Source organism: Engraulis encrasicolus, chromosome 6 (genome assembly GCF_034702125.1).
Source record: "Engraulis encrasicolus isolate BLACKSEA-1 chromosome 6, IST_EnEncr_1.0, whole genome shotgun sequence".
In the NCBI taxonomy this organism is placed as follows: domain Eukaryota; kingdom Metazoa; phylum Chordata; class Actinopteri; order Clupeiformes; family Engraulidae; genus Engraulis; species Engraulis encrasicolus.
This window is the reverse complement of record NC_085862.1, coordinates 11,904,054-11,931,492: the sequence shown is the minus strand read 5'-3', so window position 1 is coordinate 11,931,492 and position 27,439 is coordinate 11,904,054. Positions and strand designations below refer to the sequence as shown.

The following is a 27,439-nucleotide window of genomic DNA, read 5'->3' as shown; positions in this document are numbered from 1 at the left end:
TTTTGACTTATTTTCCGCTGCCTTCCTTTATTGTCATTGATCCGAAAATATCCATAACGTTTCATATATGTTAGGCTACTCTCAACTGATAAACGAATTAATTGATGCATCGATCTCGCAATTTGAATTGATGCATCGATCCTATAGCCCACGGTCAATTAACTGATTCCTCCACAAGAGAATTGATTAATCATTATTAATCGATTAATTTTTTTTTGTAATTATTGCACTCATTTTGTGAGGCATTTTATTATGGTCATGCAGTAATAATAATACTGACCATTATAAAGATGCCCCTCAAATGAAATGCATGCATATCTTTCAGCTTTTGTTGATTTATTTAACACGTCACACAAGCCAAGCCTGTAAAAAATATGAACCATCAATTTGAATTGAATCGAAATGAATCAAATCGTGGAGAGTAATCAAATCATTGACCTAAAAAAATTGATATCGAATCAAAATGAAGGGTGCGATTTACACTCCTATACACCACAGGAATCACTCCCCTCTCATGTGGAAGAGACACCCATGGGGAAGGGCCTTCTTTCGATGTGACAAAACACAGAAAGGCTTTCGTGATTCGTCCGTGGCTCTGCATTGTTTATGTCAATTGGGAAACACGGGGAAACACAGCCAGGCGAGGTGACGTACCACTATGAAGCCTTGCATGCGAGTTCAACTTGGGGTGACCGTCCGATTTTCAAAAGGAGGAAGTTGGCCTTTAACACACTTATTTCCAAACCTTTGTAACTGATTTGTTGATAATTTGTTCATTAGTTAGAAAGTGTTTAGATTTTTTTTAAATGACCACTATTGTTAAGTTTTACCCATATTGAGAGCTGTGCTGAAAAATTGATTAAATGAACTTCAGATCTAACTGAAGTAACTAAAATGAAAAAGCATACAGGAATTTCTCTTTCTCTTTCTGTTCAGTGTTGATGGGGGTTTATTCTAAGCTATTGAATGCACTTACCGGTACCTGCTAATGTCCATTAGCAATTATCCCCTAAGGTTATTTGCAAATGTTCTTTAGTTATTTAAGACAGAAAGTGCATTTAGTACCTTTGTACCTTTCAGACATTTTGTACCTTTCAGACATTTTAAGGAGGACCTTCAACTGGACTGTCTATACTTCAATTGCATGCTTTCGCATTTTTTTGTTAATTTGACCTACGCTATTGAAAAGATGTATAGTAAGGTGGCAGTACCTTATTTCAGGGAAGTTAAGAGTTTGGCTAATACCATTGACCTTTATGTTCCATTTTCACACAAAGATGGCTGCTCATGGAGCTTTTGACACACAAATCACCATTGAAATAGTTCCAAAATAATTCCAGGAAGTATGTTCTGGCTGTACCTTATTTCAGGGAAGTGGGAGAGGATGTCCCAAAGGCTTTGCTGAGAAGAGAATGCATGTTGGAGACGGCTTCCATCCTCAAGCTGCACAGCAATTTGTACCTGACAAAAGCCACAAAGTTAGGAACAGAAAATTAGATGACTGCTACAGCGTCACTGTTTCCTAAAAAAATGTCAATTAAACAAACCTTAAAGCCACTCTGTGTAAAATACAAAAAAATGTTTCTTACTGTGCTATCTGCTCCTCCAGCGCATCTGTTGCTTGGCACTACTTCAAGTTTGGCATTATTTGGCAGACCTGAAAAGCGCCATTGCAGAGACAGGTCTGGAACATTTCTCTGAAACCTAGGAGGCAAAACAGGATTTCAATGACACAAGCTACAATGCGTAGCTCTACACCTCACCCTGGAACATCTTGGAGCGCCTGGAGAGCAGAACGTATGGCAGGATGAGGTGCAACTTTCTTTGTCAACAACAGCTTTGTAGCAAATAAATCACTATATACCTTTAAAATATCCATACATACACTTACTTCAATCCATAGTCATCTGACTTGAACCCATGTTTGTTGCAAACCTCTTCCAGAACCTAAAAGAAATCTTAAAGTTAGTCTTCAATCATTATACAATCTTGGGGACTGTGATGGGAGTGCCAATCACTTGAGTGTGTTGCTGTGATAATATAACCAGTTGGGATGGATGCCAACTAGTACAGTTCAGTGGTAGAACATTCAAACCTCCCTCCAGAAGCCTAATATATACAGAAGAGCTAAGCTTTCTGTCTGAATCTTCAGCTCAGTGGTATTGCTCTGTGCATCCCATGCCAAACGTCAAGTGTAGTTTTCAGAGTGAGAAGTTCACACACTTAAGCTACATTTCCACCGAGCAGTATGGTACAGTACGGTTCAGTATCTGACAGTTTGGCACGGAATGCTTTTGGTACGGTTCGGTACAGTTCTGTCTCCACCGCAAAGGGGACTATAATCAGCAAGAGGCGCGTGACAGCCAGCGCTCGGGTGGCACATCGAACACAGACAGCAAGCGGATGTTAAGTTTTGTGTTTGGAGGCTTTTTTGTTTTCATATTGCACACGTTGCGGCTTATTACACCAAACTTGGTGTAACCTCTGGTAGATTCACAGTCGAATCCCTTTTTTTCTGCGCTGCTCCAGCTGCTGTGTTCAAGTTGCGTGTGAGTTGCAAGGCAACTAGTCTGTTGCTTACTTCCCCCCTGTCGCTTTCTGAGACGAGACCAAAGAAGGTGGATCTACCATGCTTTAATTTCACCATCACAAACTTGAAAAGCCATGAAAAAGACGAGGAAGGTAGTTTAGTTGCGCAACAGTTACGTAATTGGTGAAAAGTGCAACACTGCGCTGAATTCACAGGGGTTGGCTGAAGTTAATTCAAATTAGCGTAAAAGTTGCATATCGCCGAATAAATCAGATGTCACCCCTATACTCAAAAAACCTGGCTCTGATCCCTCTGACTACAACAACCTCTGCCCAATCTCTCCAACCTTCCCTTCATCTCCAAAATTCTAGAAAAAATTGTAGCCTCTCAACTCCATTCCCATCTAACTCATAACTCCCTCTATGATCACTTCCAGTCTGGTTTTCGCCCCCGACATAGCACTGAATCCACCCTAGTTAAAATCACTAATGACCTGCTCATGGCTGCTGACTCTGGCCTACTCTCTATTGTCATTCTCCTTGACCTCAGTGCAGCCTTTGACACCATCTCTCATTCCATCCTAGGGCTGCACGATTATGGAAAAAATCATAATCACGATTATTTTGGTCAAAATCATAATCACGATTATTAATTACGATTACTGATTTTTGCTGATTTTTTTGGAAATTATAAGCTTAACAAGATGAAATATAACCATGAATGAATTACATACGGGATGAGCTAAATAAAATGAATTGTAATAATTATGTAAAGGCAATAGCATGAAACTTAAGTGGACAGATTTCTGGCCAGAAATAAGCTTACCAGCCTGTCAGTATGTTCTGGCTTCAAGGACACTCAAAAGTAGGTCACTATTGCCATGATTAAATCACGATTAAAATCACGAGTTCGATTTCACTATTTTATCACGATTTTGATTATTTTTCCATTAATTGTGCAGCCCTATTCCATCCTTCTCCACAGACTCTCCTCAATTGGCATAAGTAACACACCCTTTGCCTTATTCCATTCTTATCTCTCTGGCAGTTCTCAATTTATTCAAATTAAGTCATTTAAATCCAAGCCCTCCCCTGTCACCTCTGGTCAGTCCCCCCAGGAATTCGTGATGTTGCGATCGCGTCATTTTTTTCGCAACTTCAACTTCAACTTCCCGCGAATTCTGCGCGAGAGCGCAACTTTAACCAATCACCGCGATTTCCCGCAACTTTGAACACTTTGAACCAATCCATGTTGCGCTGACTTCACTGACGTCGACAAACTTCCTTTCAAAAAGGATAATACAATAAAAAAGTAACCTAGCAATCAGTCCCAGCACTTTACTATGCATGTACAAAGTTGTCGGTGAGGGGGAAAAAAACTAATAAATACGAATGTAGGAAACGCCATGTTCTCATTGCGCATCTGCTCGCATGGTCACAGGAGGGAAAATGTATGACTAGTCTGGCATAACCAATAGGCCTACATTTTTAAAATGTGGTAGGCCTACATAAACATATAATTAACACATCATGACAGTCATCTACATTACGCCAAGTATAGGGCTCCTACAACAAGATGTGTTTTCTTTTTTCTAAAGCGGTCCACCTGCTGGACCACTTTGGTGTTTGACTTGTGCGCATACAGAAGGCAACATTTTCCCTCCGAATTGAGATGCGCAAATGCCTTGTCCACAACAAAGCAGTAATTTCCATCCTACATTGTGAATGCTGCGTGCGTGCCTGGCCGATATAGTAATCTCTTTCGCGCAAATTGGGCTATGGCTGGATACGAGCACTTGGTGACCGTGGTGACCGTGTCGTGAAATCACTTTCGTTTGCGGTCAAACGGACAAGGAACACTGAACATGAATAAAACCAGAGCAGACACGTTGGAAAGCTGTGGGAGTAAGTTGGAAAACTACTTTCTGTCTCTCCCTCTCCTTCTCTCTTCGTTGCGCGATTGACGGTATTGATTGACAGCCGAGACCTCCGTTCTGCAGGCGACGTGGTGTTTTATAGATAACAATGTCGTCGTCTTTTATATTCACAAGAGCACCAAAATTAATATAATTTCTGAGCATTATTCAGCAAGCACCCTTCACAAAAGGAAATCTGTCAACTCCATCCTAGTTACATTGAATGATGATCATCAGCCGTTAATTTAAAGCTGGCTGACGGCGCGGGAAAACAAAAAAAAACCTAGCCTTCTTTCGAAAGCGACCCCTCTCTCTGCTTTTATTTGTGTTGCTTTTGACAAGCTTGAAAATTAAACGCCGACACAGGCAGGCTCTGTGTAGCAGACGACTCACATTAACCAGGATTTCAGTCACAAGAGTTCCTGTCGCGCAGCCTCTTCAACTGGGTGGACATGCCCAATTCCGCCCGCCTACTTATAGTTAATTATGTATCCACTTTTTTAAGTCAGGAATGGATATCGACATGATACGAAGTTTGTATGCTTACAATTTGAAACGGTGATGACATTTAAAACAGAGTCAAACGGCCATAAACAGCACTGTAATGAAGGGTGTCGTAATGGTTATTGCAGCATGAAAGAGATGGAACTTTTCACAACGACATTCTGGCTAAAAACTCGCCCTGGCAGCTTCCCTGCTTTGCCTAAGAACCAAAATTATAATATAAAAATGGAAATAATATAAAAACACCAGAGGACTGGAATGTGGCAGTGTCCTTTACTTTCAAGCGTGGGGAAACACATTAAAAATCGCAACAAAAATCGCACCTTTCACTTCATGCCGCAACAAAATCGCAACAACACAGTAAGAAGCTCCGCAACTTTTATCGCGATTTTCTGGAAATCCTCGTGCACCATCTGGCAATTCCGACCGCGATTTTTTGAGAAAATGCCCGCGATTTCCTGGTGGGACTGTCTGGTATTCCTCAAGGTTCTGTTCTGGGGCCCCTCCTCTTCATCACCTACCTCCTTCCCCTTGGTAATATCTTCCGAAAATTCAAAATTAATTTCCATTGGTATGGTGATGACACCCAGCTCTACTTATCTGGCAAACCCTCTGACACTCTCCCTCCCTCCTCCCTCACCACCTGTCTCTCTGAAATCAAATCCTGGTTCGCCTCCAATTTTTTGAAACTCAATTCTAACAAATCTGAAGTCCTACTAGTAGGCACCAAATCCACCTTATCCAAAGCAAATAGTTTTTCATTCTCTATAGACCCCTTAAAGGTGCCGGTATGCTTGCTGCAAGAAACGCGAGCGCGTGCACGATTCGTTCATGAACACGTTAACGTGCGTATTTAATGTCAATTTCGCGCGCGTTGGACATGGCAGCCAAATGCGTGCGTCAGGTGCAATATCTTCAAACTCGCTGGGGACGATCGTAATATGGACTGCGCAGTTACACACGTGTGCTTGATATGAACACGACAATGGCAGCAACTTTTAAGAGCGTCTCATTGAGTTTGTCCAAAATTTCAAACATTTGTGATCATGCTTCCTTGTTGCACTTTGAAAAAGGAGCATGCACATACAAGAGTAGTAGCAGTATTCTTTCCTTGCCCAGGGAGTCCCTCTTTTTGTTTTGATGTTTTCCTTGCCATCTGTGTTCCCAATTTCCCCATCCCAATGGTGCGTGCTCTCTGCCCCCTGGATGATACCGCCAGTATTTTGCATCTTGGTCAACTGCTTTTGAAGCAAGCATGTGCTGTCGGTTGCTCGCGGTGACGCGCGTAATTTACAGCTCGCAGCAAGCATACCGGCACCTTTAGAGTTTGTAAACAGGTATGATGTAATTTGGCTGCGTGTGCACTGCTGCCTGAAAACAGTCCATGCTCCGTTCACTTGCACAGAGACTCGACAGGTGTTCTCTATTTTTTTATCAACCTACACGCTTCAGAATGGCGGTTTTTCTCTCTTTAGTGTCTGCAGTAGGGATGCACCGATACTAGTGGTGGGCCGTTATCGGCGTTAACGTGCTGCGATAATGTGACACTCTTACCGCACGATAAAGAAAATATCGCACGTTAATCTATTTTCAAAATATAGGTTTGGATTTTGGGTATGCGCGTCATCATAGCATTTGATTGACAGACGCTCAGACTGCGCTCCAGTCGCTTCTCCTCTCCACCTGTTGTTTCAGCAGACCAACTAAATATGAGCAGTGTTTGCATGCTGAAAACATTAATCTCTCTGCCGTGGTAGGTGTTGTCTGAGTGCTTTTTCATAAGTGGTGACTAGAGAGACGTTATTGTTTCAGGTGAAGCATAACGAGACATTATTGTGTGAGTAGCCTACCAGCCCGACATAGCCTACATTTCCTCACTCATTGCATGGAACACATAGGCCTAAACAACTTCCAGAAATCTTGCCTGTGCCATAATTGCAAAATAGTCCGTGTGATATGCATTTTGAAGATTGTCAAATTGAAACTGTCAATATCTACTCTAGCTGAATGTTTGCAATTGTATTACGATCGCGCATTTGCGACTCAGTGAGACGGTAATAAATCTCGCGCTTGTCGCGCTTGATATATTTTTTTGCTAACCGAATTCATTTCGAGTTGTAACTCCTCTGGCATTCTAACTACAATGTAGTTAGCCAGGTTTGGGCCAAATCGTCGTGGGCCAGTGCTGTAGGTTCTAGATATCTAGTAGCCTGGCTCTTCTGTGTGCACTTTGCCTGCGCAAAGATCCTCCCTCTTTTAAAGGAGCGCGCAACTCTTTTTAACAGTCAGTGGCAGATTCTCTCTCTCTCTCTCTCTCTCTCTCTCTCTCTCTCTCTCTCTCTCGGCCTATATCAAATGCTGAATTGTTGAGGTCATTTTGTTTAAATAGCCTAAATGTTTGATAGATTTATCTGTAGGACTATTTGTCTCTACAACTTATAGTGCTATTCATTTTGAAATTTCAGTATCTTATGACTGTAAATGCTTCCTAACATATTCGACACACTTTACACTATGTAGGGCTATTGCAGTGATTTTTTTTATCACCTAGTATCAACATGACCGTTCTTAAAAATGGTCTTAAGAAACCCTAAGAAACCCCCCAGGTTTTTTTGGGGTTTTTTTTCGTCATTATTTCGCTAGCGTGTCTATTCTGAATGAGCCATTTTGATATAGATTAATCTAGATTAATCTAGATTAATTTCATAATTACAGTGAGATTAATCTAGATTTAAAAAAATAATCTATGCCCACCCCTAACCGATACACATTTGTTCACTTCCGATCCGATCTCAATATCTAAATTTGGATATCTGCCGATACCGATACTACTCCGATCCTATACCAAAACCACATATATGCATGGGTTTCAACTTTAGAGCATTCAGGCCGACTGAGAACCGTGCTGGAGCCCGTTCTCCCACCTAATCGCGAACCGACCGTCGTGTTCACGCCACAGATATTTGCGTTCGCGAACCGGAAAATTGGTTCGCAATGCGAACCGCAAAATACCAGGTTTTTCTCTGCGAACCGTGACGACAGCGTGGTCGTCAGCAGGTTCATCCGGGTAACACAGTCACGTGCGGAAAAAGTTCAGAGCCCGGTATGAACACTGGCGGTTCGCAGACAAACACTTAAGTGCCGAACGTAACTGGTGCGAGCACCGACACCGGCTCCGTTCTGGTCGGCCTGAAAGCCATACTTGAGGTAGGCCCAAGTAGACTATTTGGTCAGAGAAGGAAGTTAGAGGAACAGGACACCAATTAATAAGTAAAAAGTAACAAGTAAAAAAGTAACAATCCCATCCTGAAAACTAATATGCAAGTGTTATGATTACAAATTATTATTGGAAATGGCTCAATGTCAGTATCAGGAAAGTTCCGATACTTTGGGAAAATTCCGATCCAATCCGATGTCTGAATTATGTTGATATCTGAACCCGATACTGATGCACCGATACCGATATCCCATCCCTAGTCTGCAGCACTGTCACCCAGTATTACACTCAGAATCACCACTCCCGATTTCACCCATGCCTGCAGTTCTCCTAGTGGCTGCTGTCGAGATACGGCTCTGAGCGCAGCAGCCCGTTCTTTCTGAATGGAGTCTGCACTCCCCCTAGAGTGCAGTACCACCCAGAAAAGTGGAGTCTCTCGTAATATCCTTACAATATCTCTGGTGTGTTTGAGTCAACGATGCGCACGCATTCATGAGGACGTCGTCTCTGAACGGGTCTATTGATAACTCTCCTGTCTCCCCTTCCCTCAAGTTTAGAGTCTGGGCGTCATGCTTGATGGCTCTCTATCCTTCCACTCCCACATTAACATCATCACACGGTCTGCTTATTTCCACCTACGTAACATTAACCGTCTCCGCCCCTCTCTCACTTCCCATTCTACCTCCATACTTGTACACAGTCTTGTCACCTCCCACATTGATTACTGTAATTCTCTCCTCTTTGGTCTCCCTCAAAAACCTCTCCACAAGCTCCAACTGGTCCATAACTCTGCTGCCAGCTGCCCGCATCATTACTAAAACCCCTTCCCGTCACCATATTACCTCTGCATAGTGATGGCGAAATGAGGCTTCCTGAACCAATGAGGCTTTCATGCAAAAAGGTTCTAGCTTTCGAAGCCTTTCTCGAAGCCTCAGTTCTCACTGGCGCCATCTGGTGTGCAATGAATTGGCACCACATGCATTGGATTTAATTTTAACTTTTTTTCTCGCGTCTTATTTGTATCCGTTCTGTTTCAATAAATGCGATGGTGTGTGTGTATGGAATTAATTACTCGTGATTGTGGGACACTAAAATCAAGGTTAACGCTGACCCTGTGTTATCGTGGAAGTGAGAGAGCATCATTGTGTGGAGGTCGGCGCGCAACTGGGAGTGATTGGCCATAAACGCAACACAATAAGCAGCCAATTAAAATAACCAGAAAGAAATATTAGCCTACTATAATTCACATTATATGAATTAAATGTAATTCAAGTGGTACCAACAAATATCAGTTATCCACTACTTATATTCGAACTCACAATTATTAAGGTAATACTCGCCTTCACCACTATACCAGCCTGGCAGATGATGTCAGGGTTTACTTGGTCAACTTTATTAGAAAGCTAATCAAGAACTAGTTGAATTATCATCATCATGTCGCTACTACAGGGATTTGATCTGATGATCTTGAGAACCCAGGTCGGACATTTTAACCACTGCGCTAGCCGCTTGGCTCTGTGCAGTCCAGCTGAGTTTCCTTCTTGTAGTCAACATGAATCAACTGGTAAAGACTGTTAAAACCCGCACAAAACCTATAATAAATAAAATAGGTCTGCTCTCTTATTTAGCTGTAGGCCTAGTTTAGTATTAATGATTGCTGACAGAACTGCTGTCTCGTTTATGGTTGCTTAGCGGTAGAACTACAACAATTTCCCACCTCGTCTTCGGAAGCGTCTCACTTTGAAAAACTAGCCTACTTCAAAAGGGAATTGGAGGTGCATAGATCATTTTGACATTTGGGCCAATCTACGGCACGAGCTGAATTTATTGCAGAGTGGAACCAAATCAAAGTCACTAGCCTACATATCCAGTCTCAACACACACAACAAATCTTGAAAACTTGAGAAGTGCTCCGAGGCGCAGAAAGCTCGTTTGGGTAGCGGCGCGCAATGAAACCTCCACACGCCTCGCAAAATGTGAAGCCTCATCTGGCATTGTCACGTGGTTTTTACGTTGCCGACACAAGCCTCGAAGCAAGGCTTCATATGTTACGCCCACTTTTGCTCGAAGCAGGCTTCGAAGCCTCGCTTCAAGTTCCCCATCACTACCTCTGCACTGCAACATCTCCACTGGCTGCCTATCAAATATAGAATTCATTTTAAAATACTTCTCCACACCTTCAAGGCTATCCACAATCTTGCCCCCCTTATCTATCTAATCTTATTCACATTGCTGTTCCCCATTCCTCCATTCTCCTCTCTGTCCCCTCTGCCCGTCTTAGTACCATGGAGCATAGAGCTTTCAGCTGCTCTGCTCCTCAGCTGTGAAATGCGCTTCCCCCTGACATCTGCAATATTGACTATGTGCCCCTGTTCAAATCCAAGCTAAAAACCCATCTGTTTCAGATAGCCTATTCTTTATGATTCTTAAACTCTGTTTTGTTTTAATTTTATTTCATATTTAATATTTATTTATTTATTTTAGTTTAAAATTCTGTTTGTGTGTCTTGTTTCATTTTTGTTTCTCTCTGTACAGTGTCCTTGAGCGTTTTGAAAGGCGCTTTTAAATAAATGCATTATTATTATTATTATTATTGTTATTATTATTATTATTATTCCATTGCCTGTGGTGTTAGCATTAGCATGACGTGTTTTGTGTGTGAAATACACTACATCTGAATTTCCAAAGTTCTTAAGGCAAGGGCAAGATTTTCCAGCCCCTTTTAATTTCTTACATGACGCTGTTGTTACTTTATTAGACCAGGCGTCTGTATCTCAAAAGCGTCTTTGCTAACGACGGTAGCAACGTCCTTCGTTAGAGCGACTCAACTCCCTCTCAACAGCGACGCTCACCACTAAATCCAAGGGAATGGTAAGACGGTCTTAAGACGGTCTTAAGACGGTTAGCAACGTCAAGAGTCGAGAAACGGACCCCAGCAGATGGCAGCAGACAAAACAGACACACTGATAAGACATAGACAAAAACATATACTTTGAAGGCCAAGATTAATATGAAGAACTTTGAAAAACAACGTTTTTCCAAGCTTGAATGTTTGCTATAGTGCTACTGTACATGGGGTTTAAAGGGCGTTCCAGTCATCAAGTGCCCACATGGTTAATTTGAGGCCTGAAGTAGAGGGTACCATAAGGTCATTTTGTCCAAAAGCTGTTTTTGAGTCTCTCCTATTCCATCATTAAAAGTCTGAGCACCCTGTTTTTTTGGAATACACTGTACAGTTCCCAGATATGATGGAAAATCAATTATAACTCCCAAAGCATACATAGTTTCCAAGATCTGGAACCCCAAAATGGCAAGACTCTTCATCACGCTTTTCACAAATTCCGATTTTAAGGCTTAATATAGACAAAAATAATCAAGGCATGCTATTTGTAAGCACATCATCTATTAGACAGGGTCATATTGAGGGGCCATGGTGATGTTTAGGCCTGAATCGTCCTTCAAACTAAAACCAGAGGTGTCAAAATCTGCTTGTAAACTTTGTATGCAATTCACAGGCTTGAAAGGTGGGCATGGCACCCCAACTTTGTAGGGCTTCATCTCAGCAACCGTTAGACGTAGGGTGCTAATGCTTGGTATTCTTTCAATTGACACCAAAAGCCAAAAGGTACCTGTACGTGAGATATCGGGTAAATCGGAGAGGGTCACGTGGGGAAGGCGTGTGAATTGACATGGAATGACCCAGCATCGAACCATAGAAATTGTTTCCTTGCAATACACTGTTTTTCCTGAAACCAGATTTAAGTAAAAAGTGTGACAAGTTAACCCACCCCAGTCTTCCTACACAGACAGAGTAATGGGACACACCAACTGGATCACTCCATGTCCAGTAGCCAACTAGGACACCGACTTTATACCCATTTCGAACGTAGCCTACAACATGCATTGCGTGCTTCAACTTTTAATTTGCCTCAGAATCAGATGAGGAAATCACTGTACAGTGTAACTCAATATAGCCAATATATATATATATAAGCCAGTATAGCCAATTAGTTACAATGATACGTCCTTGGTTCTAGAGCTACATGGCAAGTTTATTCAACGACAATAAATAGTTAGCGTTGGTATCAGACATCTCATATGTAGTTCTAGTTGAGACGTCAACATGGGGGGTGAAATGGTTTTCGCTCATGTTAGCGTGTTCGTAGCGCAGCGTAGACATTTTTGTTTTTTAGGAAAGAGAAAACCCCACCGCAATTACTCGTTTGCGACTCTTAAGCTCAACATTAAATGATAAGCGGGAAAGGCCGGCTGATGACAATAAAACCCTAGAGCTCTAAGAGCTATAACTCCACATCACCACCAGCTAACGTTAGCATAAAAAGACAACTCGTTGTTGTTGTGATAACTAACATTCAGCGCCTTCAACAAATAAGTTGAACATGTGATGAGGTCCAACCTGAAGTAGAGTTGTATTGGGTGACACTTTTACATTTTGCCGTCTTCCATTGGGGGTGAGCACACAAACTGAAGTCATCCTGCCTGATATGATTAAAAACACCGTCACTTGCTCTGGCTCTAGTCACAGACCTGCGTGAAGCTAGCGACAACGCGCAGTATGGCCGTCTTCTTCGATAGTAGTAATCTATGTGGCAGCTGGCTAACTCAATGCAGTACCGCCATCTACAGGACTGTTGTGTGATGACCTTAGTCATTCAGGAGGTAAAAAGTGGAAAGACAAAGAAAGAAAGAAAGAAAGAAAAGAAAGAAAGTAAGAGAAATAATAATGAATTAGGCCTATAAATAATAACTGCAAAACTGAAAATGTGGAAGCGTAAAGCACCCTGTATAGGCCTAGGCCTATTCCATTATAGTTCACTTTAGGATACCTGCTTTCTTGCTTTGAGTAACACTGGCGGTATTCCAAACAACCAGGGAAGCATCCTACTAGCATGTTAATGGGTCACAGTTGGGACTTTGTACCAGCCAAATTTAAATGTGAGCATTTGGCCCATTGGCTGTTATAGCCATTACAGCTGACTGCATCTTGGTTCTCACATAGCAGCCCCTTCACCAGCTCCATCATCTTCATGCAATGCTCTGACGCATCATCCTCAACACCACTGAAGACTATTTGAAGTAGGCTAATTTCTCATGATGTTAAACAGCACAGGACACACTCCCCTGCAGAGTTCCTTTCTCTGTGGAATATGTTCTCCTTGACAGATTTGTCCCCAGTCTCACTTCTATCCCTGACAAAATATGTGATTCAATTAGGCTAAACATCTTGCCACTAACACCCATCATCCTATTCTAAGTAAAGACTCTCCTCTTTCATGACTAGTATCTACTACACCAATGCTTGAGCTGCCCTAGCCCAGGCCAGACTCTTGATATGGTGTGTGTGTGTGTGTGTGTGTGTGTGTGTGTGTGTGTGTGTGTGTGTGTGTGTGTGTGTGTCCTACTCTACTTTACCCTACTTTACTAAATAATAAACTACCTGTAGAACATTACATTTTGTGTAGGCCGTATGTTTCTGTAAACGATTCAAGTGAGTGACATTGTATCTAGAGTGAGCATGCACGTAAGGAGTTACATTCTATATGACAGTTACACCTTGTCAGTTAGTAACCAGTGATGGTAAAGATTGTTGCTGTTTTGCACCGAACCCGGTCTCTGGTGTCTTTCTTGAACCTGTGTGCTTCATTATCTTTCTACAGGTTCTCTCTAGTGGCATAGTCGGTACTACAGGACCTAAGTTGGGTCATCCTAATTATGGTTAATAAATACTAAAACACTCTGCTTCACATGTTCATAATACCCTCGGTGTGGGAAAAAGCAATAATAATTCCAATACCCAAGAAACCTTGTCCACGTGAGAATAATGATTTTAGACCAGTTGCCTCAACATCAGTGGTAATGAAAACATTTCAGCGTATAATGCTGTGAGATTTAATGGAGCACTCCTGCCAATTTCAATATGCTGTTGTATTGATCACGCTACCCTTGACTTATCAGTACCCGTGCATATGAAGAAAGTGACAATAAAAGCTGACTTGACTTGACTGACTTGATTTGTTTTTTAAAAAATCTTAACATAGGCCTACTCCAAATATATTCCCAAAAGGTATCACTGTTAATAGTCGTTTGCTGATGTTGCTAAACTTTTTGGATGTTTTTGGGAATAAATCAAGATGTTTTTTTGAAATATAAACAAACACCTGCCCCCATTACAAAGACCAGGATCATGGAAAAGGCTGAAAGAAAGAAAAAAAAACCTCAGGTACGGACAAGTTCAAGGTAGTGTGAGCATTATTGTTATGTAGCATCCATGCATTATACTTTTATCATGTTCTTTTTTATTTTAGTATGTTCTGAGCAATAGCTCTTGGTAAGAGTATGTGCAATATCTAGGTTTGTATTATTTCTTTGGATGACTCAGTCAGGACCAAAACTGGAACGTTGCATGTAACACTAACAATGTTTGTCTGTTACCCTGTTTATGTTTGTTTGTCTGTTGTGGTGAACTGATGTTAACTGTGAATCACACTTTCTCATGTCCATTCTGAATTTCTCTCATGAGGAGACAATAAAGGATAATCTAACCTAATCTAATCTTTTTAAAAAGACATTAAAAACAGCTTTATTCTCATCTCCCTTTGGTGATGGTTAATTATCTATTACACAATATAGTATCTGTATAGTATCTCTACTCTTCAGCAAATTGAATGGCAATTTTGGATGAAAATGTGTGTATAAGTAAATTTGATTAATTGATTTGGTTGATTAACATTGTCAACTTCAACTTCTCATAGATCAAATGTTAAAAATAACACTTCTAGGCAATGCTGATACAGATCATGCATTTTATTTTATGAAAGACAAACAAAGAAAAAATGTCCATACAAATATCACAATTGTTTGAAATTGTAAGGGTAGCAAATGGCGTACAAGGCACACTCCAACCTAGCATAATTACAAAAAGAAAAACATAGCAATGTGAACATGATACGTTTTGATACTGTCATGTTGTTTCAGACTAAACCAAACAGATTTAGTTAAAATGTCTGGGACTAACAGTTCAAAGAATGCCCTTACATAAAAAGGTAAAAAAATAATAATAATAAAAAAAGAGTTTGTGTAAATATTAATTCATCACTGGTTTCTTTTTCTGGGTTCATAAATTCATTATTATCATAATAGTATAGTCAGCATTTCTGTCAAAATCACCACATTCAATCAATATTTTGGGTTGTCGGTTTGTGGTTTCGGTAACACTATAAACTCTGTATAAATAATAAACTAAATATCAACAAAATATTTACATGTTTGTAAATGAGTTAGAAATACTATGCTCACACAGCAGACACAGCACAGTAGCATACAGAAGGTAGGCAGGTCCTGGAAGTTTGTTCACCAAAGACCAGAGGGCATGAAACTACTGAATGTATGAATACACCTTTATTGCCCCGAAGAGAATTTGTCTTGCGTTTTGGGAGTACAATAAACACTTGAACAGACCATTACAATACACAAAGACAAGACTAGACTGAAAAAACAAACAAAACATACAAAGTAGATTCAAATAAAAATTTAAAAATTAAAACCTATATACAATTATTGTATTACAGTTATGCTGTCTTAACTTAACTTATTTAAAAGTTGTATGCTTCTAGGCACAAAGGATGTTAACCCTCTATTTGTCTTAAAGAAGGTTATGCTGTATCTAATGCCAAAGGGTAGGGGGGAGTATTCCAAGAAAAGCCGGGTGGGATGGATCATCCAATATTTTTAAGGCTAAGGTAGTAATGTACTCATCAGAAATTTGCCTGATCGAGATGTAGAAGTATTTGGCAGGTAAACGCACACAAAAACCTATCCAGTAGAAGTTGATTCCCACTCCACCGTGCAGTCCTAGTTTGATTCTCTCATTTACAAACATTTGTAAATGTATTGCTTATGATCAGTTCATTACCTCCGCCAAGGAGGTTATGTTTTTGGTCACGTTGGTTTGTCTGTTTGTCTGTCGGTCTGTTTGTGTGTCTATCAACAGGATGACTACCGTATTGGCCCAAATATAAGACGATCCTGAATATAAGACGACCCCCCCCTTTCAGGCTCATTTTTTGGGGGGAAAGTTTTTTGAAGACTAAATTTTGTTTCACATTGGAAGCTTCTTTCAAAATGCAGTTTTTAATTTGTTGGAAAAGCTGAGGCTTTTTACGTAGAACAAATTATCATGAAAATTTCATGAAATTTATATTGTTAAAGACCACAGATGGCTACTCATACCCTTTTCCTTTCTTTGCTCACTCCAGTGTTTATCTGACAAGCGCCAGTAGGCTGCCTAGAGCGGCCTGGGCCTGCCTGGTCTAAGTGCGACGCAACATTCCATACTCTACACTTGCAGAGCTGCGGAAGCCAGGCAACCAGTCCAGTAGAGAGGCTACCTATTGTGCAATGCACAGATTTAGCAAAATGCTTAGTTGAAAGCAATATCTAACCAGCAGCCTTCTCGCCATTCATTTTATGCATCCAAAGTTTTCCGTTGGACTGTAGAAACCGAACGTGACCAAAAGCAGATTGACGCATTCCATTTGAAACCCATGCGCTGCCTATCAGCACCACGTTAACATTAGAAGTCCGGTGACATTCATTTCGTGCCAAGGGTAAAACTCTTAGTGATTTTGTAGGAACAACACAATCTCTTGCCCTAACCATTACTCTGTGTTGTTGCATTGTTGTGAGAGATATCGTCAAATAGGCACCGCTTGTCGAAGGCGCCGCTCTCTCGCACAAACAGATGACCACTGATTGGCTGGTGACAGCGTCCAAAACTTAGCTTTGGCTACAGGTTGTTCGTCAGATCACCCTTCATTTCTTTAGTTTCAAGTGGTGCAGAGAGCTCCACCAAAGCTTTCCTGATGAGACTGTAAAACCGAACACAAATAAAAGCAGAGCACAAATTTGCGATTAACAGCTGTGTTTTTCCCCTCGCACTGTCGGCCCGCATCGCGTTGACATTGACAGTTGATAGACGTGCGGTGCAACATTCATCACGAAACGCAGATAGCATCTGCAAATTTGATATGGACAAAACAATCTCTTGATCTATCCATTATTGAGTTTTGTGGCATTGTTGTGAAGCATAATAGCCGCATTCAGGTTAAGTTAAAATAAAAAAATAAAAATTGACGCTATTTAGTCTAGTCCGAGAAAATATGACGACGACCCTTTTTAGAGTAAGCCTACTATTTTTATTAAAACCACATCTTATATTCAGGCCAATACAGTAAAAAAAAATATGAACGGATTTGGATGTAGGCCCTAACTTTGTGGAGTTGTTGGAAATGGCAAAAGGAACAAGTGATTACATTTTGTTGGTGATCCAGACCACTATCCGGAACCAGGATTTTTTGAAAGATTCTTCACCATTGCTAGCATAGAAATCTAGACACCCCTAGTGACCGCATGTGGAATTGCGGGACAGGGGGAATTTTGACCTTTCAGTTTCTAATTCCACAAATGGGGTTTCCAGGCCGACCAGAACGGAGCCTGTGCCGGACCGGTGCCCGCACCAGTTGTATTCATCACTCAAGTGCTCATCTGCAAACCACCCGTGTTCATATCGGGCTCTGAACTGTTTCTGCACAAGACTGTGTTATCCAGATGAACCTGCTGATGGCCATGTTGCCATCATGGTTCGCGGAGAAAAAAACAAGTATTTTGCAGTTTGCATTACAAACAAACTTTCCGGTTCGCGAACGCTAATTTCTGTGTTGTGAACACGACAGCCGGTTCGCGATTAGGTGCAAGAACTGACACCGGCCCGGTTCTCAGTCTGCCTGGATGCGCCCAAAAAGAAGGCAGAAAGACTAAAATAGGGAGCAACATAGTCAAATGTTCTATCAAACAGCTTCCTTGGCGGAGGTCTGCACTCTGAGTGCACTTCTAGTTCAGAAATGTTAATAAAATGTTGCCATGATTTTCTCCAAAGCTAGTCATAACAGGTGCCGCACAACAATGGCATCACAAAGAATGCTTTCACAGTTACCCTCAAACTGAAAGACATTCAAAAACAGTTCACTTTAGAAAATTGAATTCATTTGGCAATAATGCACAATTTAGGAATGTTTTTTCTGTAGATCAATAAGCCTGGCAAACCTAATAAACCTATTTATGCTTTACTTAGCCAGGATTGTCCCACTGAGACTAAGTGTCTCTTCTGCCAGGGAGTCCTGGTCAAAATGGCAGCCAAAAAAAACGTTCCAGATGCAGACAGACACCTTAACACATAATAAGGAAAATAAACTTACATAAAGCACTAACACATAATTAAAAAAATGAACTGAAACAGTCTCAGCAAAAATTGGCATTCATCAATTGCTCTTTAAAAAATCCCAATGGAGACAGAGTCCATACTTATATATTTATATACAGTATATATAAGGTAAGTAGTAAGGTATATAGCTATAGCTAAGGTATAAGATACTGTATAAGGTATAGTCTGGCACTGTACTGAAAAACTCTGGAATCAACTGTTAGGCATTCAAACCAGAGTCATGGAAGTAAGAGTTATGCTACTCCCATTGACTTCCGTTTTCCATTTTTAAACAAAGATGGCAGCTCATGGAGCCTTTGACACACAAATTGCCATTGAAATACATTTGTAGTTCCAAAAGAGTCCCAAGAAGTGAACGTTGAACACAGAAAGTGCAGTAAAAGTAAATGTAATTCATTCTAATGAATTTCTACTTTATCTTTGCAAGTTGTGCAGTGGTTCTGTGTTTTCTAGTGAAAGAGAAAGCCACTGCCTAGAATTATTTGAATTTATGTGAATCATGTCACCAAACGACTTCCTGTATCCTGTTGGATTGTGCTACCAATGCAGCCCTCCAAGCTACAGAAAAAAATGTTACACACAAAATGTTATGATCGAAAGATGGGTTTTGTATTGGAGCAGTACTAGATATCGCCAGGCAAAAACAATTTTCTGGTGGCCCGCCAGATGGTTTAATACATTGTAGTCCCAGACTTGGAAAAAAAATGTCAAAAAGAAGTAAATATCTAGCCCATTACAAAGGCGCTACAGGTGTCTGAGACTTCAGGTTTTCAATACTTGAGAAAGACTTTAACTGGAAATGGTAAGCAAAACGGCAATGTTCCTAATATACATAAAATCCACCTTAAGATAACTGACATGATACCAATATGAAGCAAACATTTGCGATATTTTGCAATTACGGTACTGATCCCAAGTCTGACCCACTTGAGATCAAATTGACTGTATGTGGCCTCTTAGTCGAAATGATTTTGGCATCCCTGCTATGGATCAATAGTAGGTTTACTTTTCACCGTCAATGTGGTCCAGTCAGATCAAGTCCAACCTGTTTGCCTATACCGGGTGATTCAACTATTTCCATCTGGTGGTCCGGTTGTAAGACAATGTTTGAATTTGTTGCAGTTCAATAATAACTTGAGGCCTAGAGGGGAAAAAACAGACAGAATGGTTAAATGTAGTGACAGCGAAATATAGATCTAATTCAGTTGCTGCTTTAAACCGCAGGGGCAAGGGAGGCAAGAGATATCAATGAAAATATCAATGCATTGCAGTCAAAGTGCTCCGAATGTGTTACATCTTTCATTTCAGTGCCATTTCTTTATCTAGATCGAAAATCTATTTCTTTTGCCATGTCACTTCTAACTTAAAGCATCCAATGCTCCCAAATGTAAAATATAGATCTGATTCAGCTGCTGCCTTAAAGAAACAGTCCACCATGTTTCAATAATAAAATATGTGATGACGTGTGATGAGTTCATCCCGACCCGTCTCGTCATTGGACGCGGCCCCTGTCAGCAACGGCGGCGGCACCAACTCCTTAGCATTAGCTTGGCTCAGCTTTGCCTTTGGGTGCATTGGGTCCATAGAAGTGACCAAATTGCATGCATTGATATCTTCACTCCTAGTTCCCTTTCCCCCTCCCCCTCACGCATATCAATACGTCGGAGTCAAAGTGCTCCAAATGTGTTACTGTGCCATTTCTTTATCTAGATGGGAAATCGCCATGTTTAATTTGCCAAGTCACTTCTAACTTACAGCACCCAATGCTCCCCAAGGCAAAGCTGAGCCAAGCTAATAGTAACGAGTTGGTGCTGCGTGCGTTGCTGACAGGGCCCGTGTCTGAAGACGAGACAGGTCGGGATGAACTCATGACAGGTCAGTGAAGAACATACTTTATTATTGAAACAAGGTGGACTATTCCTTTAAATTCACCGGCAGTTATTGAAATATTTCCATGGAGTGTGCACATGTGCAGAGTCAAGCTGTTGGACATACTGTAATCACGAAAACAAATCTTGAATAAACATGACTTCAGATATTTTCTCCAAACACAAGGAAAAGGAGGCATGTACCTACATAGGCTATCGCATGGCTCCCTCAGTGAGAAGGAAAAAGTCTGCAACGAGAGAGGGGGCTATTGCCACACCATCTCATCTCTTTGCCAGCGATAATTTTAATACTAGCACACGTCAGGGTGGTGTAACCACAGCTGAAGTCACTACTGTATGGATTCTTTTTTATTTTTTATTTTTTAGTAGATTATGCAAGAAACATATTCAGTGCAGCACATTAATTACCAATTACTAATTAATTAATGGACATTAGTTGTGGTTGTACCACCTGACGTTTGAGCCCCCCAAAAATGTAATTGACCCAGGTGTCTCACCATGGCCAAGGTAACTATGAAAGACAATACTACTTACCTCATTATCTAGCCTGATTCTATTGGGAGACAATGGCCGGTTCTGTTCATGAATGGCTTGCAGTCTTGTGATCAAAAACTTCTTATCGTCCCCTTCCTACAAAGCATACACCACGAAAAGTACATAGTGAATTCACTGCAAAATTAATCAGAAATGGATGGTCTAACATTTTGTGATTTTAAATAACATTCTGCACAAAAATCAGCTGTTTATTGCCGTTTAATAATTGTGATTTCAATTTTGACCCAAATAATCGTGATCATTTTTTTCCATAATCAGGCAGCCCTACATCTTTTAAAATTGAAAGGCTGCACAAAATGTCCGATCTTTAGGTCTCACATTTGCAATCTGTTCTTGAAGGAGTGTGATGACCTTCCTCTGTCCATCCACCACCTGGGTGTGGAAATAGATGACAATGCTGGAAAACAAAAAAAAGAGAGAAAAAAGTTAAATAATGAAATATGAGTGTACCTATATGTTCATGTGTTTGCGATAGGTACTGTTTGCATCTGTGTAGGTAGCTAGTAGCCGAAAGATACCGTAACTATCAATTAACCCTTTGAGGATATTTCCTCCGTTTTTTATTCACATTACATTCTACAGATGCCATAAAACAGATGCCATAAAACTACAAAATGTCAAAGACAACAAATTAATATCATTCCTCAGGTTAATATTGTGTTGGAAAATGTGTTAATTTGTCTCTGTATGTAGTTTACTTCAAAAGTTATGACCCATTGGGTATCATGATTTCAGTCTGTCTGTTTTCAGTCAGGCGCATTAAAGAGACAAAAATGGAGACTGGGGGTCATCATTTCAGTTTAAAACCCGATATAATACTCACATTTACACTGCAAATGATAAAGGAAGAGCAGGTGGTGAAAAAAAAGACAACAAAACTCAAAGAATGAAAAGGTAGTTGAGTGTCTATATATTTTGGGTCATTTTATTGCGGTTTATGAGCAAATATGCTGTTTAAATGCTGTCAAAAGTCAAAAACAACAACTTAAACTAGATTGCATTTCCTCACAGAAAATGCTGGAGTATGCTTGCCCGTCTTGCATTCGTTGCCCTTCATGCATGCCTTGCCTTTCATGCATGACTTGCCCTTAATGCACATGCTGCCCTTCATGCATACACAACATACAGTTAACCATCTAGATATGAGCTAACTTCCTGTTTGGTATGTATCATATTGGCAAAAACACATTTTCACTAACTGTAGCGCCCCCCAGTGGCCATATTGCACTGAATTCGGTAGGTACCCTCTGGGTGTACTGGAGATCATGTGTGAGAAATTTCGTTAAGATCTGTCACGGTGTTGCTGAGATATGAGTTAACTTCCTGTTTCGACGGTAAGTTTGCCTTTGTTGTCAATTTTGATTGGCTGCTGTGCACCGATGCTTTCAGCTATTGCTCTGTAAACTTCAGCATAGGTGCAAAATAGTCCAATGGTGGTCTGATAAAAGTTGTAGGACGAACAGACAAAAATTGTGGGCGGAGCTTCATTTTTATTGATTTTTGAATATGTCAAAATGGCGGGAAATTCATGATGGTAAATATGACATCATAGTATGTGTTGGATTCGGCTTGACCCAAGGATTTCAGTGATACCAAGCTTTTGATGATTTAAAGTCAATACGGGCCAATATGGTCAAAAACACATTTTTGCTTATTATAGCGCCCCCTAGAGGCGTATTTACACGAAAATCGTTATGTCTCCTCTGGTGATAGTCTTGATGATGTATATAAAGTTGGGTTCTGATACAAGTAGCCGTTGCCGAGATATAAGCTCACTTCCTGTTTGGCGTCTTCGCCGCCATATTTGATTGGCTCCTGTTTGGAGAAGGTTTGATCAATCGTTCCAGGACCTTTAGGGTAGATGTATCTCAGTCCGAAGATGCCCTCCTAGAATTTTCGTGACGATCGGTCAAAATTTGTGGGCGGGGCATCATTTTTATTGATTTTCACAAAATTCAAAATGGCGGAAAAACTTTCCAGGCGGAAAATGACGTCATAGGGTGCATTGGATTCGGGTTGGCCCAAGGATTCCAGGGATACCAAGTTTTTGAAATTCTGACCAACGGTTCAAAAGTTACAGAATGTAATGTACTTACAACTTTGACCTGCTGGTGGCGCTACAGAATTTGAGGTACCCCTGTGAAAAATACAAAACCTGGTCGTCTTATCAAGCCGAACGTTTTTTGAACGGATTTTCTATCTTAAGCGGTTCTGCAAAACGAATGGATCGTAGAATAATTTAAGAATAATAATAAAAAAAAGAAACGGGGGAATAACAATAGTATGCTTGCCGCATGGCAAGCATACTAATTAATTCCTCAGGTCAATATTGTATGGGAAAATATGTTAATTTGTCTCTGTATGTAGTTTACTTCAAAAGTTATAACCTATTCTCTGCCATTGTTTCAATCTGTTGGGATCCTGTCAGGTTCCTGTCATGGTTAAAAATAAAGGCCATGGGACATTATTTCAGCTTGGCACCTGGCAAATTCTGGAAGTAGACACTCTAAAGATACAAAAAAAATCAGGCTGCGACCTGGCTTTCGTTCGCTCGTTTTTCTGCATTATTTATGTCAATTGGGAAACACCGGGAAACACAGCCAGGCAAGGTGACGCACCGCTATGAGAGCCTTGCAAGTGAGTTTAACTTGGGGTGACCGTCCGATCTTCAAAAGGAGTGAGTAAAACTGTGTTTTATCGGAAGTTGGCCTTTAAGATTACATCATTAAACCTAATTCCTCTCTCTCTGGGTCTGAATGACTGAACTGGCATTCAGTCATTATTGTGATCCTGTGATGCTGATTACTTGGAACTTGTGGTAGATAAGAAGGCAGTGCAATTCTTATAGAAAATCTTTGACTCAAGGTCTGAGCTCGACATTGCCTATAGAAACACTGAATAAATCGGAGCTGTTGTTCAACATTGACACAATACAATACCAAATAAGTTTAAGATACAATACCAAATAAGTTTAAGACTAAGCACCATCTAGACAGGAGGATAACTTGCTTTAAGGTTCAATAACATCACTATTGGTTTGTGTGTCATTAATTTCAGTACACGGTCAGAGTTCAGTGTTCAGGGGTACCAGTTCAGAGCCCAAAGATGTTTGAAGCGTGGAACTTGGTCACTGATGCTTGAATTTTATGAAGTAGTAGGTAATGAACTGATATTTACTTGTCTGACCAAAGTACAGTATGTTGTGCAGCCAAGAATGACTAGCAACTGAAAATGATAGAAATATATGAAAAGGTGGGCCTGCTCCTTGTCTAAGTCATAATGATTACTTAGAAATTGATGATAAAGAAATATATTTAAAAAATGAAACCAGGTCACTTGTGAAAGGGCAACATAAATTCCGAAAATAACCTACTAAAAACTACATGCACTACACTACGCTACGCTACATTTTGTTTTCCGTACGAACGTTTGAGAAAGTTTTTTTGTACTTACATAAAAGTCATGGCAGTGATGAAGAGAAAGATGACTGGGTTCTCTACAAGGTAGGTATGCACCCAAGTGAGCCACGCCAGCTTAGAGTTGGACTCCTCTAAATCTTTCACCCACGTCTTTCCAGACTGGATCATGGTGTCCAGGCCACGGAATGGCCCGCAGTTTCCAGATGGCTTGATTCTAAAATAGAGAAAAAAGCAAATCAGTTTCCAGATGGCTTAATTCTAAGATAGAGAAAAAAGCAAATCAGTTTCCAGATGGCTTAATTCTAAGATAGAGAAAAAAGCAAATCTGTTTTCAGATGGCTTAATTCTAAAATGGAGAGAAAACAAATCTTCTGCCTTAACACTTCACTTGGTGTTCCTTCAGTGCATTCTAAACTTACAAATCCTTCGATGACAAAGGATAAAAAGTGAAAGGTCAAACTCTTACAATTTCAAGCAATGTCCTCTAACTCTATTCTCAATTATTATTACTTAAATATCTCATAATTCATACTCTGATAACAGCTGTGTCCCCCCGTTGTTTGTGTAATTTGTAGAGACAAAAAATAGCTTTCAAACAGCATCAAAGCAGTTTTTGACTTAAACTGACTGACATATTCAAGGATTAATGTTTAGCATCCTCCCATCTTAGTTAAAATGTTCTTAGTCTGTTTCTCCCTCATTATTAGTGCCAAATGCAAATGCAGTTTTGGGGTTCTACCTTGGCACTTCTAGCGTTTGTAGACGGCAAAGAATTAAAACGACCTCTTCGACACGGCCAATGCGAGCCAAGAAACAGCAAGACAAGGTGTGCAAACGAAGCATATTGCATGGTTATGATGCAGATGGTTACATTGGCGTGTGAGGAAAAGTTAAGGTCCACAACACTAGGCTATTTGATGCTCCCAAAAATTGAATGGCACGTTTCGGAATCATGTTTGGTCCAGCACGTGCTACTGATGTGCACGCATTCTCTGCCTTTTGGATTACACTGTGAATCAAAACAACGTTTCGACTTCATCTCAATAAAAAAAGCTGAGATCAGTCACTTTTGGCCACTTTTTAGCCTACTTTGTTTGGAGCTGTTTTGGAAGGATACATTCCGCCACGGCTCACAGATTTGTGACGTGAATTATCGAAACTGAAGACACTCCATGTGGATACTTTCGCTTGATATAATTATGGACAGTGCAAAGAACTGATTTTTGTGTCATTCGGACGTAATAGTGTGCACTCAGTGCTTTACTACGTGCGTAACCCGCTTCCATTGTTTAATAAAACCTTTCACATTCAGCATGCCTGTCAACTGTGAGACGGCAAAATCCCCTGATTTTAAGCCGAAAATCTGATTTTTTCAACAGGCCAAATCCTGACAGTCAACGGAACGGCAGTGACAGGTCACCATGCTTTTCCGTTTAACACTGATCGTCCGAGCACGAGGCCAAAATCGCCTCGTAGCGCATGTTTTAAAAGGAGCGTGTAGGCTTCAGCGTAAAAAAAGAAATATGATTTTATTCTTGTTGTTTTCTCGCTCAAGTTGTCAGGGGTCGATGCAAAACTGCATGCTGGTTCAGTTTGTGATGAGGTAAATTCGTACGATTCACTACCAATGTTCCCTCTAAGCTGCGCGACTGCGCAATTGCGCACTGCTCTCACATTCTCCGCGCAGAGCGAATCCATGCAGCGCAGGTAAAACAAGGCGGCAAATTTGTGTGGAGATTCAGTTGAATGTTGGCCGAAATTTCCACTCCTTGTAGCTTTAGAATATCCAATCGAAATAAAACATATTCTTTAGATATAAAACATCTATCTTATAGCAGTTTAAGCGATCACATTGGACGCGGATTTCTGCTTACAATCAGCGTTGCGCCCCCCAGCTGATCAGACCGAGCGCGGATCTGCTGCGCGTCGAATGCTGTCAGTAGAATCTTTGGCAGTGACCAGACAACGTTGTAACAACTGAGCTGTCACTCGCAGCCTAATCTATGGCGTTGTGTTGTGTTGTGAAAAGTAGGCTACACAAAAAGCTGAGTAGCCTATATTCATCTCTCTATAATGGATAGAAGACGAATTCTTGCTATAACTCTCCTAGAGTTCGATCGTGAATCTGATATGAATGTTGATAACGGTGTTGTCGAGCATCTGCAGGTGACATGAAGCGTCAAGTTGATCTTTCTCCTACTCAGTCTGCCCAGATCAATATTTAGCGCGGAATACGTTCACTTTCATTAACAAGCAATAGAACAAATCTGCATGTGTTAGTTTGTGGCTAAAAGTAAGGAATCACACGCCATCACATGGTGAAGCCAGCGCATCCGAAGCATTTCGCATGAGCTTATTCTCGCATGGATACCAATCGTCACTATTTCCACTCTGTTCTTCATACTTTGATGTTCAATGTAGGCAACAGTTATCTAGGCTACTAGATGTGATATCTTAGAAAAACAGAAGTAAGCTGTTCTTTCCTTTGTTTTAGCTTCACGGGAAAAGTGAAGCCAACAGTCATGCAGAATAGCGTGGTGTTTAGATATCCATTGTTCTGTCATATTTTGACGTCCTTTGATAGGTTTCAGAGTGCTAGGAAAGTAGGCAAGTGACAAGAAAGTTAGCGATTTAAATGGATGCCTGTCAACCTAGCTTTGATCTCGCCCTATTGGCATCATTGGACGCGCGTGCTTTCTGTCAAAGAGCTGCTCCTTGCTAGCCTGGTCCTGACCATCCCATAATACTACCATTTAATTTCGTATTTATGGTCTGGCATTTGTTTGCTCTGAAGCGATTGTAGGAAGCAGGAAGTTTGCACTCAGTTATGGTTTGAAATTATTGGACACCTCTCACCCAATCGCTGGCAGTTACTCAACAACAACATAGTGCAGACCAATGGCTCTGGCGCAGATGTGTACGTCATTGTCACGAGCGTCCTCCTCCTTTTGCCCCCACGTGGGGGGCGTATTCGATTATTGGCTGTTTTCTGGGGGGGCGTTGCGATCAAAATTCTACTGCTCCAGGCACTCCACAGAGAAGCACGGCCAGACTACAGTAGTGGAGCCAATCCTTTGGCGGAAGTACGTAGGATGGCTCGCGAGGCTGTG

General features: G+C 40.9%; 2 protein-coding genes across 3 annotated transcripts in view; both read right to left on the bottom strand.

Moving 5' to 3' along the window:
• aspscr1 (ASPSCR1 tether for SLC2A4, UBX domain containing) overlaps nt 1-13,210 on the bottom strand; it is a 41,250-nt gene extending 28,040 nt beyond the window's left edge. Inside the window, exons 1-5 of the mRNA XM_063200382.1 lie at nt 13,108-13,210; nt 12,584-12,702; nt 1,892-1,947; nt 1,590-1,704; nt 1,361-1,461 (exon numbers count right to left, since the gene is read on the bottom strand). Coding sequence (XP_063056452.1) covers nt 1,361-1,461; nt 1,590-1,704; nt 1,892-1,947; nt 12,584-12,702; nt 13,108-13,210 — 494 coding nt within the window. The remainder of the gene's footprint in view (nt 1-1,360; nt 1,462-1,589; nt 1,705-1,891; nt 1,948-12,583; nt 12,703-13,107) is intronic.
• A 3,435-nt stretch (nt 13,211-16,645) lies between these two features.
• tmc6b (transmembrane channel-like 6b) overlaps nt 16,646-27,439 on the bottom strand; it is a 41,695-nt gene continuing 30,901 nt past the window's right edge. For both annotated transcript variants that reach the window (XM_063200638.1, XM_063200639.1), the window contains exons 18-21: nt 24,364-24,543; nt 21,229-21,307; nt 20,890-20,985; nt 16,646-19,607 (exon numbers count right to left, since the gene is read on the bottom strand). In XM_063200638.1, the coding sequence (XP_063056708.1) occupies nt 19,590-19,607; nt 20,890-20,985; nt 21,229-21,307; nt 24,364-24,543 (373 nt within the window). In that variant the 3' untranslated portion in view covers nt 16,646-19,589. The remainder of the gene's footprint in view (nt 19,608-20,889; nt 20,986-21,228; nt 21,308-24,363; nt 24,544-27,439) is intronic.